The 15,846-nt window shown below is 41.1% G+C and overlaps 2 protein-coding genes across 3 annotated transcripts in view; one reads left to right on the top strand and one right to left on the bottom strand.

The window, feature by feature from the left end:
- The window catches only part of ccdc146 (coiled-coil domain containing 146), a 48,118-nt gene extending 32,474 nt beyond the window's left edge, over positions 1 to 15,644 (bottom strand). Inside the window, exons 1-3 of the mRNA XM_054625075.1 lie at positions 15,564 to 15,644; positions 13,504 to 13,618; positions 11,798 to 11,994 (exon numbers count right to left, since the gene is read on the bottom strand). Coding sequence (XP_054481050.1) covers positions 11,798 to 11,994; positions 13,504 to 13,618; positions 15,564 to 15,644 — 393 coding nt within the window. The remainder of the gene's footprint in view (positions 1 to 11,797; positions 11,995 to 13,503; positions 13,619 to 15,563) is intronic.
- On the top strand, positions 950 to 11,561 carry fgl2a (fibrinogen-like 2a). Of its 2 annotated transcripts, XM_054624423.1 has the most exons (6): positions 950 to 1,879; positions 2,699 to 2,903; positions 7,532 to 7,751; positions 9,212 to 9,382; positions 9,483 to 9,806; positions 10,054 to 11,561. In XM_054624423.1, exons 1-5 carry the CDS (start codon positions 1,265 to 1,267, stop codon positions 9,796 to 9,798), a joined length of 1,527 nt encoding a protein of 508 aa, XP_054480398.1. In that variant the 5' UTR covers positions 950 to 1,264; the 3' UTR covers positions 9,799 to 9,806; positions 10,054 to 11,561. The 2 variants fall into 2 exon arrangements, with proteins under 2 accessions (XP_054480398.1, XP_054480397.1); XM_054624422.1 differs by having other exon boundaries at positions 9,483 to 11,561.
- Positions 15,645 to 15,846: the final 202 nt, after the last annotated feature.

Below are 15,846 nucleotides of genomic sequence, written 5' to 3' on the forward strand. Positions count from 1 at the left end.
TTACCTCAGTAAATATTGTAAACATGATTTTATCATCTCAATCGCTGGTTTAAGTCTTCTATACAGCATGATGGTCATTTAGTAAATTTTGGTTGATTGTGAGGTCGCCACCACGTTGTTGTCTGGGCCGGGAGTTGTCCATGTTTTTTCACACACACACACACACACACCATGTGTTTTCAGTTCATGATTTAGGCAGTTCATGAATCATGAATAATTGTAACATTTTCGTCTCCAACAAATGTCTTTTTTAGCTTTTGTTTGTACTTAGCTTCACCCTTTGTTGTCACTTCTAGCTCATGAATACTAAGATGGCAACGGCCAAAAACCAAGGTGGTTCCAAAAACCAAAAACCAATGGGTGACATCACAATGACTGTGTTTACTACTTAAATATACGGTCTATGGTTGTAAATCCAGAAAAACAACAAGTTGTTTGTCCCCTCTTCATCGCTGCTGTTGGCTAACCATAGATTTTGAATTATTTGTACCCACTTTTAGCCTACTTTTTTACTTGAAACAACAAGGTTTTGGAATCTCAACTGGGTCAGAAGACAAGGACGAAATTTTGTGCTGGAGACATTCAAAGTTACGAAACACCATAGCGTGGAAAAAACCATCACCCCAACATCAGTTGAGTGGATAGTTCCTGTGCTCTGAGTCATTTCGCTCTTCAGGGAAATGAGCAGACTCGAGAGTGAGGCAGGATGGCACCATGCACCGACTGCAGGAAAAGTACCTTCCCTCTCTCCCTCTCCCTCTCCCTGCCTCGATCCCCCCCCCCTCCCATAATCTATCTGCATCTCTGTGGCTTTTCACAATGCTGCTGATATGGTGTTTGGCATTACGCAATAGCACTGCCCCTCCCATCCTCTCTAACTCAGAACCCTCCCCCTCTCTCTCTCTCTCTGCCTCTCTCTCTCTCCCTCACTCGTCCTGATATTAATGACACAGCTATCTGAGGCAGCGGCAGTTCCCCTGCACTCTCCCTCCTGCAGGCTGTGCTCACACACACACACACACACAGACACACACACACACACACACACACAGACACACACACACACACACACACACACAGACTCTTTAACCAATAGGACACTGGACATACATTCACATACTACTTACAATCTGCAGCTGCAGGCACAGACACACACTGCTACACGCATTCAGACACTTTGAGTTCAGAGGCAGGTGCAGACACTTTCACTTTACACGCACACACACTTATTTCTCTTTTACAAATCTCAGACAGAAAAAAAAAAATGAGGACAATTGTGCTTTGCGTTTGTGTAAGTGTCCTGCTTACAGCCACCTTGGTGCCAAGCATCAGCAGAGCAGCGGACTTCCCCGTCACCTCACACCAGAGATGGGACCATAGAGGACCCTTTTCTTCAGGATCTGAATCTGGGACTCCCGCCTCCTGCCCCATTAAACTGAGACCCTCGGGCCAGTGTGGAAACTCCGTGGCCGGGGCAGAGGAGGGAGAGGACTGCCCTTACCAGCTCACCCTGCCTCCCCTCACCATCCAGCTCCCCAAGCAGTTCAAGATGCTGGAGAAGACAATGAAGGAGCTGCAGAGCCTGAAGGAAATGGTCAACAAGCTGAAAAGCGGGTGCCAGGAGTGCCGCGGGGCACGGGGCAATGGAGCTTTTGGACACCAGCAAGCTGACCAGGGAAATACGAAGATCCCCGTTCAGAGGGATGCTGAGGAAGAAGTGAGACTGGACCCGACAGGACAGGACGTGCAAGGTGGGTCCAGCCAAGAGGAGAGGGGAGATGGGATGGTCCCTGGAGCTACTGTGGACGTTGCTGGAGTGGGGCTTGGTTCTATTTTGGGGAAAATTACACCGAGCCCGAGCAGTATGCAGGATATGCAGGTAAGAGGCGCAGTTCAGTCTCAAAAAAAAAGAGAGTCACTTTTTAACACTTTTTATTGGAATATGCAGCACTTTACCAAGGTATAATTGCTTCTTTTTTTTTTTTTTTTTTTTTTTTTTTTTACAAAAGCACTTGGTTAAATGCAAAGATGAAACCTCTGGGTACATCGACCGTATGTATATTCAGAAAATCTTTCTACTCATGATTGATGTCAATTCAATTTTAGTGTTTGTTTCGTCAGCCTAATCTTAATTCACATAAATCAATAGTTTAATCATTGTTCAAACTGTTTAAAATCAGTACACAGGCGGTGCCATAAAAACATAAATTAAAGGTCTGTACAAGGTCTGTGCAATAGGGGCACTGCACCAATTTCTGTATTTCGACCAAAGCCATGTCATTTCCCATAAGCCTTGTGAGGATTTTAGTGAAACTGACCTAAGTAAACTGAACTAGAGTGTGCTTTATAAACACTGTTGGAACAAAGTCACCTAAATTTGCCGGGTCAAATGTGCCCAGCTGGAATGTAAACCGGCCAGATGTATAAAGACCTGTAAAGTCCTATATGGCACCAATCCACCATGGAAAATTCCTGGTACTGTAAACAGGGTGTCGGCGTTAGACACCAGCCAAACGGTCGCAAAGTTCCTCTTTCCTCACAGCCGCTTTGGCAGACGGCCAACCATCGGGCAGATGCAGACGCGCTTCTATTCTAAAATTCAAATGGTAAAACAATGAAGGGGAGCTGGTGACTTCAGTAATCCACCTGCTTTGTATTCTGTGCACAGAAATAATTTCCTTCCTCTTGTCCTTCCCAGGTGAAGCTGAATAAGATGTCGGCCAGCCTGCGCAACGCTAGGAACCAGATCTCGTCTATGCAGGGGCGTCTCGAGGGGCTCAACCTGCTCAACATGGACAACGTGCAAGCTATGGTGGATAGGCGGGTGGAGAACATCTCTGGAGTGGTCAACAAACTCAGCTCCACGTGCAATACCCAGTGTGCAGCTCGGAACCTCCCTCAGTGTAAGCCTGCTCTCACTAAGATTACTTTGGTTGCATTCTCTCTCTCTCTCTCTTTTTTTTCTGCTATATTGATTGCTGCAAACTTTTTGATCTTTGGCCCCTTTTGGTCTACCTATCTTACACTGCATCTTAAAAGCCTCTCCATCTCCTCATCTCTACTTACTATACATGTATTCTCTTTTGGCTGACACCCCCTCTCTATGTGTTTTCTATTGTGTTATATTACATTCTGTTCCATCTGTGCTATTTCAAAGGTGCCTCTCCTCTTCTTAACTATTCATTTTTTTTCCGTCTTACCGAGCATTATCAAGGAGCTCCCTCTTTCTCTTTTTCTCTTCTGTTATGTTCTGTTCTCTTAGAATCACCGCAGATGTTGTTATGGTAATGAAACTTATGCACGCACACATACACGTCTAGCAGTTTGAGGTAGATGTGAGGTGAAATGTCCTGGCGTTGGACCTATCCAATCATGCCCAAGTGGACAAAGCGACTTGGTGGTCACCTTCACCCACAGAGGCCTTGCTCTCTTGGAAATGGGATATGAAATTTTCCAGGCTGACAATGACATTGACAACTACACACAGTGGTTTGTTGCGAAACCCCCTCTCCATTACCGATATGAACAAGATTACGTGAAATCACGAGAGGAGGAATTTTCCATCCGCTTCACACTTTGCTAAATGAGGGTCCGCAAAAGCTTCACTTGGCCACTACATTGCTATCACAGAGCTCCAGTTGGCTAAGTGCAGCCATAACAAAAATTACAACAACAAAATAGTTTGAGCTTGAGGTCACTTTCTTCACATGAGTGAAGAAATATGACGACTAGAGTCAAAGTGAGAAATTCAAACTACCTCTTATATAACAAATTCAAGCGCCCTGACATTCCACTGCTCTCCATATGCAGATACTCAGAGAGGGGAGAGGGAGAAAGAGAGACAGATACTTGGCGCCTACACTACTGCATAGTGTGAACATTTATTTAAAAAAAAAAACAGTTTCTAGATTCAGGTTCAGCTTTGTAATGAGGAAGTCCAGAGGTTGATAGGAATAGAACATCATGATGGAGAATGTGCAAAAATGTATAAGTAGGGATTGAAAACTAGCCAAGCATACTAAACATTTCCCTTTCCATTGATGCAGAAGCTTATTTGGATGAGGGCACAGTTGAAATGCAGGCCTCTTTTCAGACTGAAACGGAATAATATCCCGATATTGCATGAGTGAATGTGAATGTGACACCATTTTGGGGCTTTTATGTTGAAAACAGATGTGAGCTTATTGCTAAGTAGATTAGCTGGGACAGTGCTGTGAAGGGAACCCCATCTTTTCTCTCTTCCTCTCTGTTTTCTCTCCCCCTATACTTGCCACTTTCTCCTTCAAACTCTCCTTCAATCCTTTCCTCTTCCCGTTATTCATCTATCCTCAGTCCATCTGCTCTTCATCTCTCCACTCCACCTTAATATTTCCTGTCTCCCTCTCTCTTTAATCCCCTTTACCGGTGCCTTACCCCTGCCTCTCCCCACTACCTCCCTACTACCTCTCGCTTCCTCTGGAGGTCATGCTCTTGGGTGCTCATTGCTGCATAAAAACAACTAGCTCTCATTATCTCTTGACAACAACACAAGAAGTAATGTGGGCAGCTTTCCTGACATTAGTCACGGGTGGCACACAGGGTCAGTAACACTTGTCTTTGTACATCAATCTGTCATGTTACACTCAGGAACCGGCAAATTATTCCGCCGCAAGTTAGGAAATCGGGCCTGATGGTGCCTGAAGTTAATCCAAAACAAGCAGACAAGAGACAGCTGTTGTTACCATGGAAATAAACTGTCCGTAATGATAAGACTTCTGCAGTTTTGCAACACGAGTATAAACAGTTGAAGTAATCGCTGTTTTACTTAAGTGATGTGTCTTATTCAAAAAGACATGATTAACGATTGATATGAAATTAACATTTCAGATCTTTTAGAGAGGTTTTCCTCATTCTAGTCACACATCTCAACCAGTCCTATTTTATTTACAAGGCGAGGCCCCTTAATCCTGCCCAAATTGTAGCTAAATCATCGTAGCATTGCTAGAGATTTGCAAGTACCAAATTTAAAATTCTGTTTTCATCCAAAGCAAGCAGACGTCTGAAGATTATATCAAGATAACATTTCCAGGAGATATTCTATGAGACAGATATGTGTACTTTTCATCTAGATAGGAGTTGTAGCGATGGCGCCTTGGCAAGCAAATGTTAATAACCACTCACACAAGGCACAGGGATTTATAAAGCAGCCACACTGCTACGGCTCATTAGGCTACACAGTTCAAACAACATTTACACTCTGTGGGTTTAGAAAAAGGCAACTGAGGGTACTTAGAAAAACACATTTATCGAATTTTTCATCCCAAACTACTTTGTTCCAAGCTTAAAAATACAGCAGCTGATGAGGAAAGAGCTAATAAAACACTGGCATTCGTTACCCAGACACTTTAGGCCAATGTAGAATTGCAATTTCACCGTCAAGCAAGACTAATGGTTCGTTTGTCAAGATGCTTTTATCACTCACAGCTCAGTGCTGTAAGCATTTATTTCACCCACTTTGCCCTGCCGCAAGCACTAATCTTCACTTTCACTCCTGTAAGACGTATTAGGGCCTTGAGGTGACTGGATAGAAATTCATGTCACTGTTCAGCTACATTAACTCAATTATAAACAAAGAATGGATGCCCGGTCCGCTACGCTGTCAGGAACTGCTTGTCTGCAATGTGATGACACACAACTTCCCTCAAATGAAGGCTGTTACTTTTTGGTGAGAATTTCTTTCTGTCAAAACAGATAGTATAATCTTTCCCCACATTAGCAGCTTAAACAGAAGACTATCACTTTGGATACACATTTCCATCCATTACAGTTGATAATCTTAGCCGACTTCTGGTTGTCACAGAGTATGGTTCCTTGACAACAGAGTTGTCTTCCTCTCATGCCAATCATTTATATGTGTGCAGTCAGCCAAAAAGGCAATGCGGTAGGGCTGGTCAAGAAGTCGTCTATAAAAGCATGTCAGTTGTCAGCCTTTAAGATAGCAGGCTGCCGCTGTTTATGGATGTCGGTAAGCAAAGCAGGAAAGCAGTCAAAGCATCAGTGAGTGGCTGATATTAGAGTTATTTAGGGCAGGCACAGTGCCAGAGGAAGTCAAATGAGATGGCTCTTGTCTGCCTAAGAATACCGGCTACCCAGACAGATGAGGACATATAAGGAGAGAGAGATGTGAAGAGAAGACACTATAGTCACTTCAAGTGAAGGAGACTTGAAAGAATTTACAAGACAACACTTTGAATGCCAAGTGCAGACAGAGCCGTTAACGTGACAAGGATACACTCTTTAACCTCACGCTCGTCTCTCAGACTGCTCTCCACGTGGAGTGATCTACTGTCTGCAGCCATTTTGCAAACAAAGTATTCTGTGTATTTTGACAGGAGCATTTTGAAGATGGCTGCAAAGCCAAAACAACAAACAAATCTTTATTTTGTGCAACATTTGTAGAATTTCCTTCTTATTCAATCATGAGAGAAGAAAACCCCAAGCTAACTTTGTACTAACAGTACCAGGGAGTAGCATTAGTGCTCACAAAAAAAAAAAATGTCAGTCTTCCCTTCCCCTCCCTGGATTTCAAGAAACCTGACGTCTGGCCCTCTGTAATCAGTATGGTTCCCCACAGGCTTTGCTCTATTATAATCTACCGAGCCTCTAAACTGATTTAACAGTATGACAAGACTGTATCAGCAAAGGACTGCGTCAAACAAACTCAGCAAGGATCCACATGCTGCCTGCCCAATGTCAGGATGATTTAGACCCCAGGTGCTGAACGTGCGGGGAGGGGGTACGCCTCTCTAATCCAGTTTTACACTTTCCCACGTTTTTGACAAATCTGTTCCTTTCAATTCCCAAATGCTAACTGACGGGAGCCTTTGGACCTCGGTTTTTGGATGGGGTCAGCGGCCTGCAGAGCGAAGCAGGGGATGGGAGCGAGGGTTTGAAAAATAAGTGGGCAGGTATAAAAAATATGGGGGAAGAAATCGTACAAAGTAGTGGAGCTTTATGAAATGGGCCTGTGGTGCAGCACAGGGGGAAGGTCACTGACTTTTATCTTTCAACAGTGGCCCTTAGTCTTTCATTTACTTTCTTTGATGTTGGGAGTCCTGCTCGTGATTCCCAGAGAGGGGAACATCATGTTGAGAAGCAGATGATAGGTTAGAGTGTTCTCTATTGCTTACTGAGAGATAGTGGACTACTCGGGTTTTATGCTTGATGTCTTGTTGAACTTCAGTTAGTTCCACACGTGGAACTGGGGAATAATCTGGTAATACGTTAATTAAGGAACACGCTGAACTGTTTTTAGCTTGAATGCACTGGCCCGAAAATGTATGCAGGAATGAGAACTTCGTTAAAGCTGGATTTCCTGCAAACTTATCACACTTTTTCTCCCTTTCTTCAGTCTCCGTCAGCCTCAGGGGCTGTTTCTATTACTGTCTCATGGTTGGGCAGAGACAAATGCCAGAGAAAAGTTAAAAGATTATTTAATATCATCCCCTTAAAGCAGCCTTTTTTTTCTCTACCCCGCTCTATCTCCCAGCAGTCATCTTAGCCCCTCGGGATTGTTCAGACTACAATGTGTTGGAGGTGAGGAAGAACGGTGTGCATCGGGTGACCCCTGATCCACGCAACGGCACATTTGATGTCTTCTGTGACATGGAGTCTTTTGGAGGTGGATGGACCGTGATACAGCAACGGCTCGATGGGTCTGTCAGCTTCAACCGCACCTGGGCCGAGTATAAGAAAGGCTTCGGGAACCCAAGGTAATGCACTTGTGTATCATTCCTAGGCTCATCTCAAAAGGTATCTTAAGATGGGGGGGGAAACATTTGCTAGAAACTTAAGTCTGTAAATTCTAAGATGTTGCTTTGAGGCTTGAAAAGACAACCAGTTATAGTCAACTGGTAATTTTAGGTCTTATTTTTTATGAAATATTGAGAAGGTGGTTGTAAGAATTTGACAAACTTTATTGGGAAAAGCTAAAGCTTAATTTCATGCTATTTGTATGCACGATAGGATGCTCAAATACCACAGTAGGTAGGAGATGGTGGAGTTCAAATATGACCACAAAAATATTATATTGCAGGGTAATTGATGTTGTGCTGAACTGGAAAACTTTAAGTTTGAGAAAATGTGATGGTCATGTTTTGTCATGTTCTAAGTCTCCCAAAAGTATGGAAGTGAAATACAAAAATCACCTGATTTCCCCTTTGACAAAAAAAAAGAAACCCATGGCATACCACAAACCCCCAAAACAACTTTAAAGTAAAGAAAATCCAACAACTAAAAGCCAAAACTTCACAGCATGCTGCCACCCACTCCCCCACCACTGTGGACCAGAAACTGGTCTTTTATCAACTTCTCAGCCTCACCTAACTGGAACATACCATCTGCTCAGGACGCCATGGGGGTGCACAAGACAGAGACAAATATTTTAAACGATACACAAAGAATTAATTTAAGATTAGAGACATGCATAATACATATGAAGGACCCATGCACCATCACCAGTGCACCGACTTTAACATAATGTAATTTGTTACAAAATAGTTTAACCCTTCCTCCCACAACTTGAGAGTGTCCAGTCACTCAGAGCTGTGAGGACCTAACTGCACACACCTGATCCCTCTATCACTGATTGTTCACCATCTTTTCTCACAAGCTGTGATTGTTGACCGCCTGTTTTCACTATCACTGATTATCACATGTAAAACAACTAAATACATACATTACTACCTTAGAGTTTTTAACAAATAATAAACTTGTTGAATAAAATTCATGATTTAAGTGAAAAAAAATGAACAAAACAATGTTGAAAAACCTTAAGAGAAAATGGAAGGAAGCAACTTAATCACATTGACTATATTTCTTTTTACTGCAGTGCCTCTACGAAAACTGGATTTAAATGTCAGCAAATGTTCTCCTATTCTCCTCTCTACTCCTGTGGGAATTAACCAATTGTTACCTCTTGATAACCATACACTTCAGATCTAGTATAACCTCCAACTGAAAGAATTATGTTTCCTTGCATCCTTCATTTTCTGACACACCACCCCCCCCTTGCATCTCCTCCTTTTCCTCCCCTCCCCTCGGGGATAAATTAATTCAGATGGAGTAACTGTAACCACTTTCTCATCAAGTATACAAGCATGTGAGCTTGTTAGTAGTCTCTCATTTGACTTTGTCCTATCCCGTCCTTCCTCTCCCATTCCCTCTGCTGTAGAACTGAGTTCTGGCTGGGCAATGATCATATCCACTTGATGACAAAAGCCAAAGACATGGTCCTACGCATCGAGCTGGAGGACTTTGAGGGTGTTCGGGAGTACGCAAAGTACGACCAGTTCTATGTGGCCAATGAATTCCTTCGCTACCGGCTGTCTATCAGTGGATACAGGTACAATATAAGATTGTGTGTGTGTGAACGCGTGTGTGATCAAATTTTCAGAAGTAGCACTACATTTTTTATATATATATATATCCATGTGTCATTGTAGTGGGACAGCAGGGAACGCCATAAGTTTCAACAAACACTTCAACCATGACCAGAAGTTTTTCTCCACGCCCGACCGCGACAACGACATGTATCCCTCCGGAAACTGCGGCGCCTACTACAGCTCAGGCTGGTGGTTCGACGCCTGCATGTCCGCCAACCTCAACGGGAAGTACTACCACAAGAGGTACAAGGGAGTCAGGAACGGGATCTTCTGGGGAACTTGGCACAACATGTCGACAGAGTACTACCCTACTAACTACAGGCAGGCCTTCAAAACTGTCAAGATGATGATGCGGCCCAAGAACTATTCTCCTTAAGAGGACAGGTAAATATTGATACAGTCAGACGAACAGATAGATGGACGAATACAAATAAAGACAGTGAGAAAATGGATGAACAAGTAGACCCAGAAATTCCTACACATGAGCATAGTCATGCATTTGCACACATTTACACATGCATACGTGTACACCGAAAAAAAGACTTTAAGCCCTATAGACAGTTTGAATGCAGAAACAACAAAAACAATTGTGAAAAAATGTAACTTTGCTATTACTTTCTCCCCACTGCAGTGAGTGTGGCCTTCAAAATGATGGATTCAAATGATTATACTAAAGGACAATGGACTATGAATGATGATGGACTAATAAAAAAAACTAAAAAAAACACATGCAGTGTTAAGGCCAGCCTCCTGCAGGGGCCATAATATTATACGGAGGGTTACCATGAGCGATTTTTTTACTGTTTCTCTGTCATTTCTCCACTTTCTGTCCTGCTGCCACCTGCTATAAACCCAGCTGGGACACAGTACAGCACACAGTAGGAGTAAAAACTAATGAGCTATCATTTTCTACGCTCTAAATGGTTTCATAATTAACAGCGGCCACTCAAGTGAGGGATATGAGAGCTGATGGTACAGTTTTGACTGGCTCTGAAATTCATGTAAACGACTTCATGCTCATGGGTCAGAGTCAAACCGTTCAGAAAATAACTACAGGAAGTGATATACTACACACTTTGGGCAGCAGTGCCCGAGTAATAACTTCTGTGTCGTTTGTTTAATTACACTGGGACACTTTGCTAATGCACTGTCATCCTCTACAATATAAAACATCCCAGAATGAATATGCAGCCTAAAATACATTTCTATTGGATCATTCCTGAGTACATTCTGCATTATTGATGCTCTAGTAAAGTCTTCTTGACAGCAGCCGCGGAGCAGGACACTGCTGCAAGAAAAACTGCTCCAATTGTATTTCCACCATTAAATCTGGGTGCACTGAACTACTGCACATCTCTGGATGTCATAAACCAGTTTTCACATGTAGAAAAAAAATAATAATAATCATCCCTGAATCACCACTTGTACGATACTGCCACCTAGCGTTAGAAAACTGTATAGCATCATGTAATCCATTCTATACACACTGTGAATGAGAAGGATGGGGAAAGAAATGTTTCACTTTAAGGACGTGTACAGTATTTATTTTATTTTGTGAGGTATGATAGCTTTTATATAATAAATCGGTCATAAGGTTCAAGGTCTAACTTGTTGATATTTGAGCAATGATAAAGACGGTGCATTATTGTGACCATTCATAGTAATGATGTGTGTATTTGGAGCTTCGTGTGTGTACAATATTGATCTTTTCTATCATTCATATTCAACTGTCATGCCAAAAGATATTCACTTTTTATATCAAAGAATTAATAAAGTTCTAACTACATGGCTGTGTACATTGCAGTGTTTGATACATTGAAATCATATTGATGCCCCGTTCATCTTTATACAACGACTTAATGAATGTATACAAAAATGTATACACATTTAGCATGATTATTTATGAGAAGAAATTCCAGACTCTGAAGGCTATTTGACACCTGTAAAAATTGAGGTGCGAAGTGCTGCATAATAGATGGGTTAATGAGGTGCTGACTCAATAAAATGACTCAATAAAAGAATGAGTTCATGTCAACTTAACAGAAGATGAATTTCCAAACTGTTTTGGCCCGTGACTTTTATTGTCTGTTTACTGTATGTGACGATCAAGTTAATAAAGAAGTATTGTGCTCATCCACATGATGATTTCAAGTTCCAAGTATTCACTTTTGTTTAAACATTAAGCTTTAAGGTTAACATTGTAAGGCACACAAATCCATGTTCAGTACCAAGTGATATTCTACGCATCAATTTACCTGGAAAATAAAATGATTGGGGATTTTTTTTGTTAGCTAGAGTAAAAACTACCACTGCAACTGGCAAACGTGGTGTCCATTTCTATTAAACCGTCATTTATCAACATGTATGAGTCTTACTTCATCCAGGCACTGGAGGGCCGGGCTAGCAGTAACTTCAGTACTAGCAGAGGGCTGCTCCTCTGGGAGTGCTGCATCAGGTGCAAGGGCCACTAGAGGGTTGTCCTCCATTCCCCTTTCCTCCTCCTGTTGTTCTTCCACCTCCACTTCTCCTCTAGTGTGATTCCTGCTATCCTGCTGCTCATCATATAGACTCACTAATGCAAAATGTGGAGAAAGATACCGTCAGATACAGACAGATAGAACCAATCTTCTATCTATGAACACATAGAGGACAAGATGATTGGAGAACGAAGGTGATTAAGTGGAAAAAGAGCAATACAATTGTGGAAGGTTACTAAACAAACATCAGCAATAGTAATGCAGCTGTAATTTCCTCAGAGGCGAGTAAGCTCCTCAAAGAAATCAGTAGAAAGGTCACAAGGTAATTTGGTGCAAATGGTGCTGCCACTCAAATGCCTGGAAATACAAGGACACACTGGTGCATTAGAGTATAGGTACATTTAAAGTCCCTTTTGGGGATTGCAGTCTTTTTTCCCAAAATGCTACATAAGAAATAATCATAATGATGTGACCATAAGGTACAGGCAGAATAAACAGGGGTATCACTTAAATAAGTAAATATGATCAAATTTGGGCTTTTATTCTGAAGGATTCGACTTGGATACCTGTTTAAATTAAATTCAGGACCCCTTTTCTGTTTTTGTGATTATTAACAAACCAATTTAATATTAATAATAATAATAATAATAATAATAATAATAATAATAATAATAATAATAAGATAAGATAAAATAAGATAATCCTAAAATAGATAATCCTAATTTACAGGATTACAGCAGCATAGAGGATAGTGCAAAACAAGAGACATAGTAAAAGAAAAACAAGATAAAATAAAATGAAATAAAAAACAAGTATTATAAATAAGCAATAAAAACAGTAAAAAAATCCACAATAACTGAAATATTATATGTACAGACAGAAAAACTATTACAGCTATAAATTGCACAGTGTATTTTGTATTTCATTGCACATGTGTCACGTGGTAATAATAATAATAATAATAATAATAATAATAATAATAATAATATTAATAAATAAATAAAAATTGCTGGCGTCTATTTGTAGGTAGTTAAACTTGAATTAAAAAGCACGTTGGCTTAGGCCTAATTAACGCAAAGCAATGCCATTCTTAGACAATAACCACGTTTGAAATGTGTGCGACGACTTAGGTCTGTGTTTGTGTCGGCGTTCGTCTGCTAAACAAAATAAATAAAGATTTGTGCAAAAAGTCTTACTTTCGAGGATCTCGTCTCCTGGAGAAAAAAACAACTCAATCACAGACTTCTCTCTGGCTGAACGGCTTGTTGTGGTTACCTTAGCAACAACGTACCTCCCTTATAAATAATAATCCCTTTAGACAATTATTTTCACTTATTTATAAATAAGCAATATTTAGCTTTTATTACTTAAACGTTCTAGTTTGTAATATAGAAATATGTAAAAGTTTAAAACAACTCAAAAAAAAAAAAGTTATGCACTTGCAGTGACTGTCCAGCAGATGGCGTGAAATGGTAATTAACTGTGGTCCTACTGCAAATCATCAACATGTGTCCTGCATTGGGGCAACAGAGAGCAGCATCAAAGGTCAGCTGACTGTGAACACTCTGAATGGAAGCACTGAAATGACACTGGACTCATCTGACCTGGATCCAAGGTGAAAGGGTTGGTGATGATGTAATACTGCTGTTCTCCTGTTAGATTCTTTCCCACAGTGCACGCTGGGAGCTGGCACGACCCATTACTCACTCCCTGCAACAGCTGCAGGGATGTGTTATCACAGCAACATATGTGTGCGCATCCCAAAAATGTGTGTGTACTGTGCATGCGATATTTATGAAAGAGATTGAAATCCCTTTAGGTTTTTCCAGTCAACATTAATGAGTAAAAGCGGACATGGACAAACTCTAATGAAGGCTGGGTGCCGCCAAGCAATAAGCACCTTCTCCTTAGTATTATTGTCAGCCTTGAATCTCGGTTGTTGATGAAATATGGTAGACTGTTTTAGAATGTGTTTCCTGATAGTATGTTCCTGATACACCTTGGGTTTCCCACCCTCCTCGTACATTTAAGAATTACTTTAAAAACACTTTTATTAAACCAGTTAAATATGTAGACCTATTATTACCATCCCTTGTGAAAGCCGAACTAATCACACAGGCCTTTGGGTTGAATATTTTTTGCAGTGGTTTCCAAAATAAACATTGAATCCTCTCCAAAAGTCTGGATACACTAACTTCTAAATCCTGGCAGACTCTTGTTTACCTTGTGTTGAAAATGTGCCCCTTTCTGTGCCACTAGTATTACCACTTTTGGCTAAATAAAGCATAAAACCCATTTTTATAGCTATTTTGTGTGAGAACAATTTAGATTTGCAAAGGTTTGTGGGATAATAGAAGGACCCTGGAAGTTTAAAAGTTTTTGCGTCACGTTACTGTTTGTTGCTAAGTCAGTCTATGATTGTACGTAAACTGTACCATTCTAGTCCTTACATATATCTATTTTCGGATGTTGATTTACCTTTTTCACCTCAGTCAAACTGATTAAATCTGCTGACTGTATGTTTTATAAAACTTTGTTTCACCATGTCAACAAAAAATGCTAACTTGAGATTCATCAGTTTGCAGTAACTGCTCTGAAGTTTAATGATCTACAGCAGATGTTGATGAAGCATGTTGAATCATTACAGTCATTCACCAGGGGCAGCTAGCAGGGTTGAAGACTTGGATAATACAGCATGTTGAACAGATGGGTAGGTGGCTGTGTGTGTGTGTGCATGTAGTGGCATGACTTTAGGGAGCTCAATTCAGGTCTGTTCGGTATTCATGCCCCCCTTATGATGAATTGTAATAACTAAGGTGATTCTTATCCTTCTCATCTAGCTCCACCTTTACATCAAATATCCAATTTTTCCAATCCTGGGATTTATAAGAAAATACCTGCAAAACTAAGGACATTACCTTCAGCCTCAGCTGTACTTTGTGTTTCGTGCAACATGCTACAAGCCCGACAAAGATGGTAAACATTAAAGCTCCTAAACATCAGCACAAACCAGGCTTTTGGAAAAGTTTACTACTGTACTGTAGTCATCACAAATGCAAATGGGGTGATTGGGGATAATTTGGCAATCCCCCCACCGCCTCCAGGACCCTCACTTTCATGTGTGGTTGGTTGCTGGAACTCTCCACCCACACCACCACCAGCCCACACACACCAGACAATGTGCGGTGTTCTTTTTCCATGCACAAAATCTGCTGCTACAACGTCTCTTGTCAAAGACTTTGTCCTTCAGACAAGACGTCTGGAGAGGTTTTATAAACAGATGTTTAAAGTCTCTTAAAAGCTTTAAGCCAGCTTTTTAATTGAATCCCGGTTTTGTGCACTTCTAGAATACTGTATGTCTTTGAGATAAGCTTTCCCTTATTATTCGAAGGTACAATAGAAAAAAAGAGATGATATGGTATGAGATGTTATGATTACCGTTAAGTCATTTCACCAGAGGGATGGAAACATGAAACTTAAAACCACTCCTCATTGTTGGATCAAACTGCAAGCTGCTGAGTTAACATTCTGTGTCCATATTTTGCACCATCAAGTCTGTATTTAGTGCACTACCTAAAACATAAATTACTGAGAAATTGAGAAGTGCTTTTGGCAAACCGTGAGTGTGATGTCATTCTTCAGACCTCTGTGGAGACTCCAGCACATTGTTCCTCAGTGTGTTATTAGGCAGGCCAGAGGCATCAGAGCCCTCCAGCTTGGACTCCTCTGACTCAACACTGTCCATGGTTCTCCTAAACCAAAGAAAATAATCAAAAGGTACACGACAGCTGTGTCTGTGTTTTCAGTATCCTTTTGTTCAATAATTATCAACTAAAGCCATATATGAGAGCCAGCAACATCTGATCCCATTTTCTAAAGAATAGCTTGACTCATTTGGAACAAATCCTGATCTTTGAAGAGTGTTTAAATCTTCCATTACTTCAAGC

The sequence above is a fragment of the Anoplopoma fimbria genome, chromosome 23 (genome assembly GCF_027596085.1).
Source record: "Anoplopoma fimbria isolate UVic2021 breed Golden Eagle Sablefish chromosome 23, Afim_UVic_2022, whole genome shotgun sequence".
In the NCBI taxonomy this organism is placed as follows: domain Eukaryota; kingdom Metazoa; phylum Chordata; class Actinopteri; order Perciformes; family Anoplopomatidae; genus Anoplopoma; species Anoplopoma fimbria.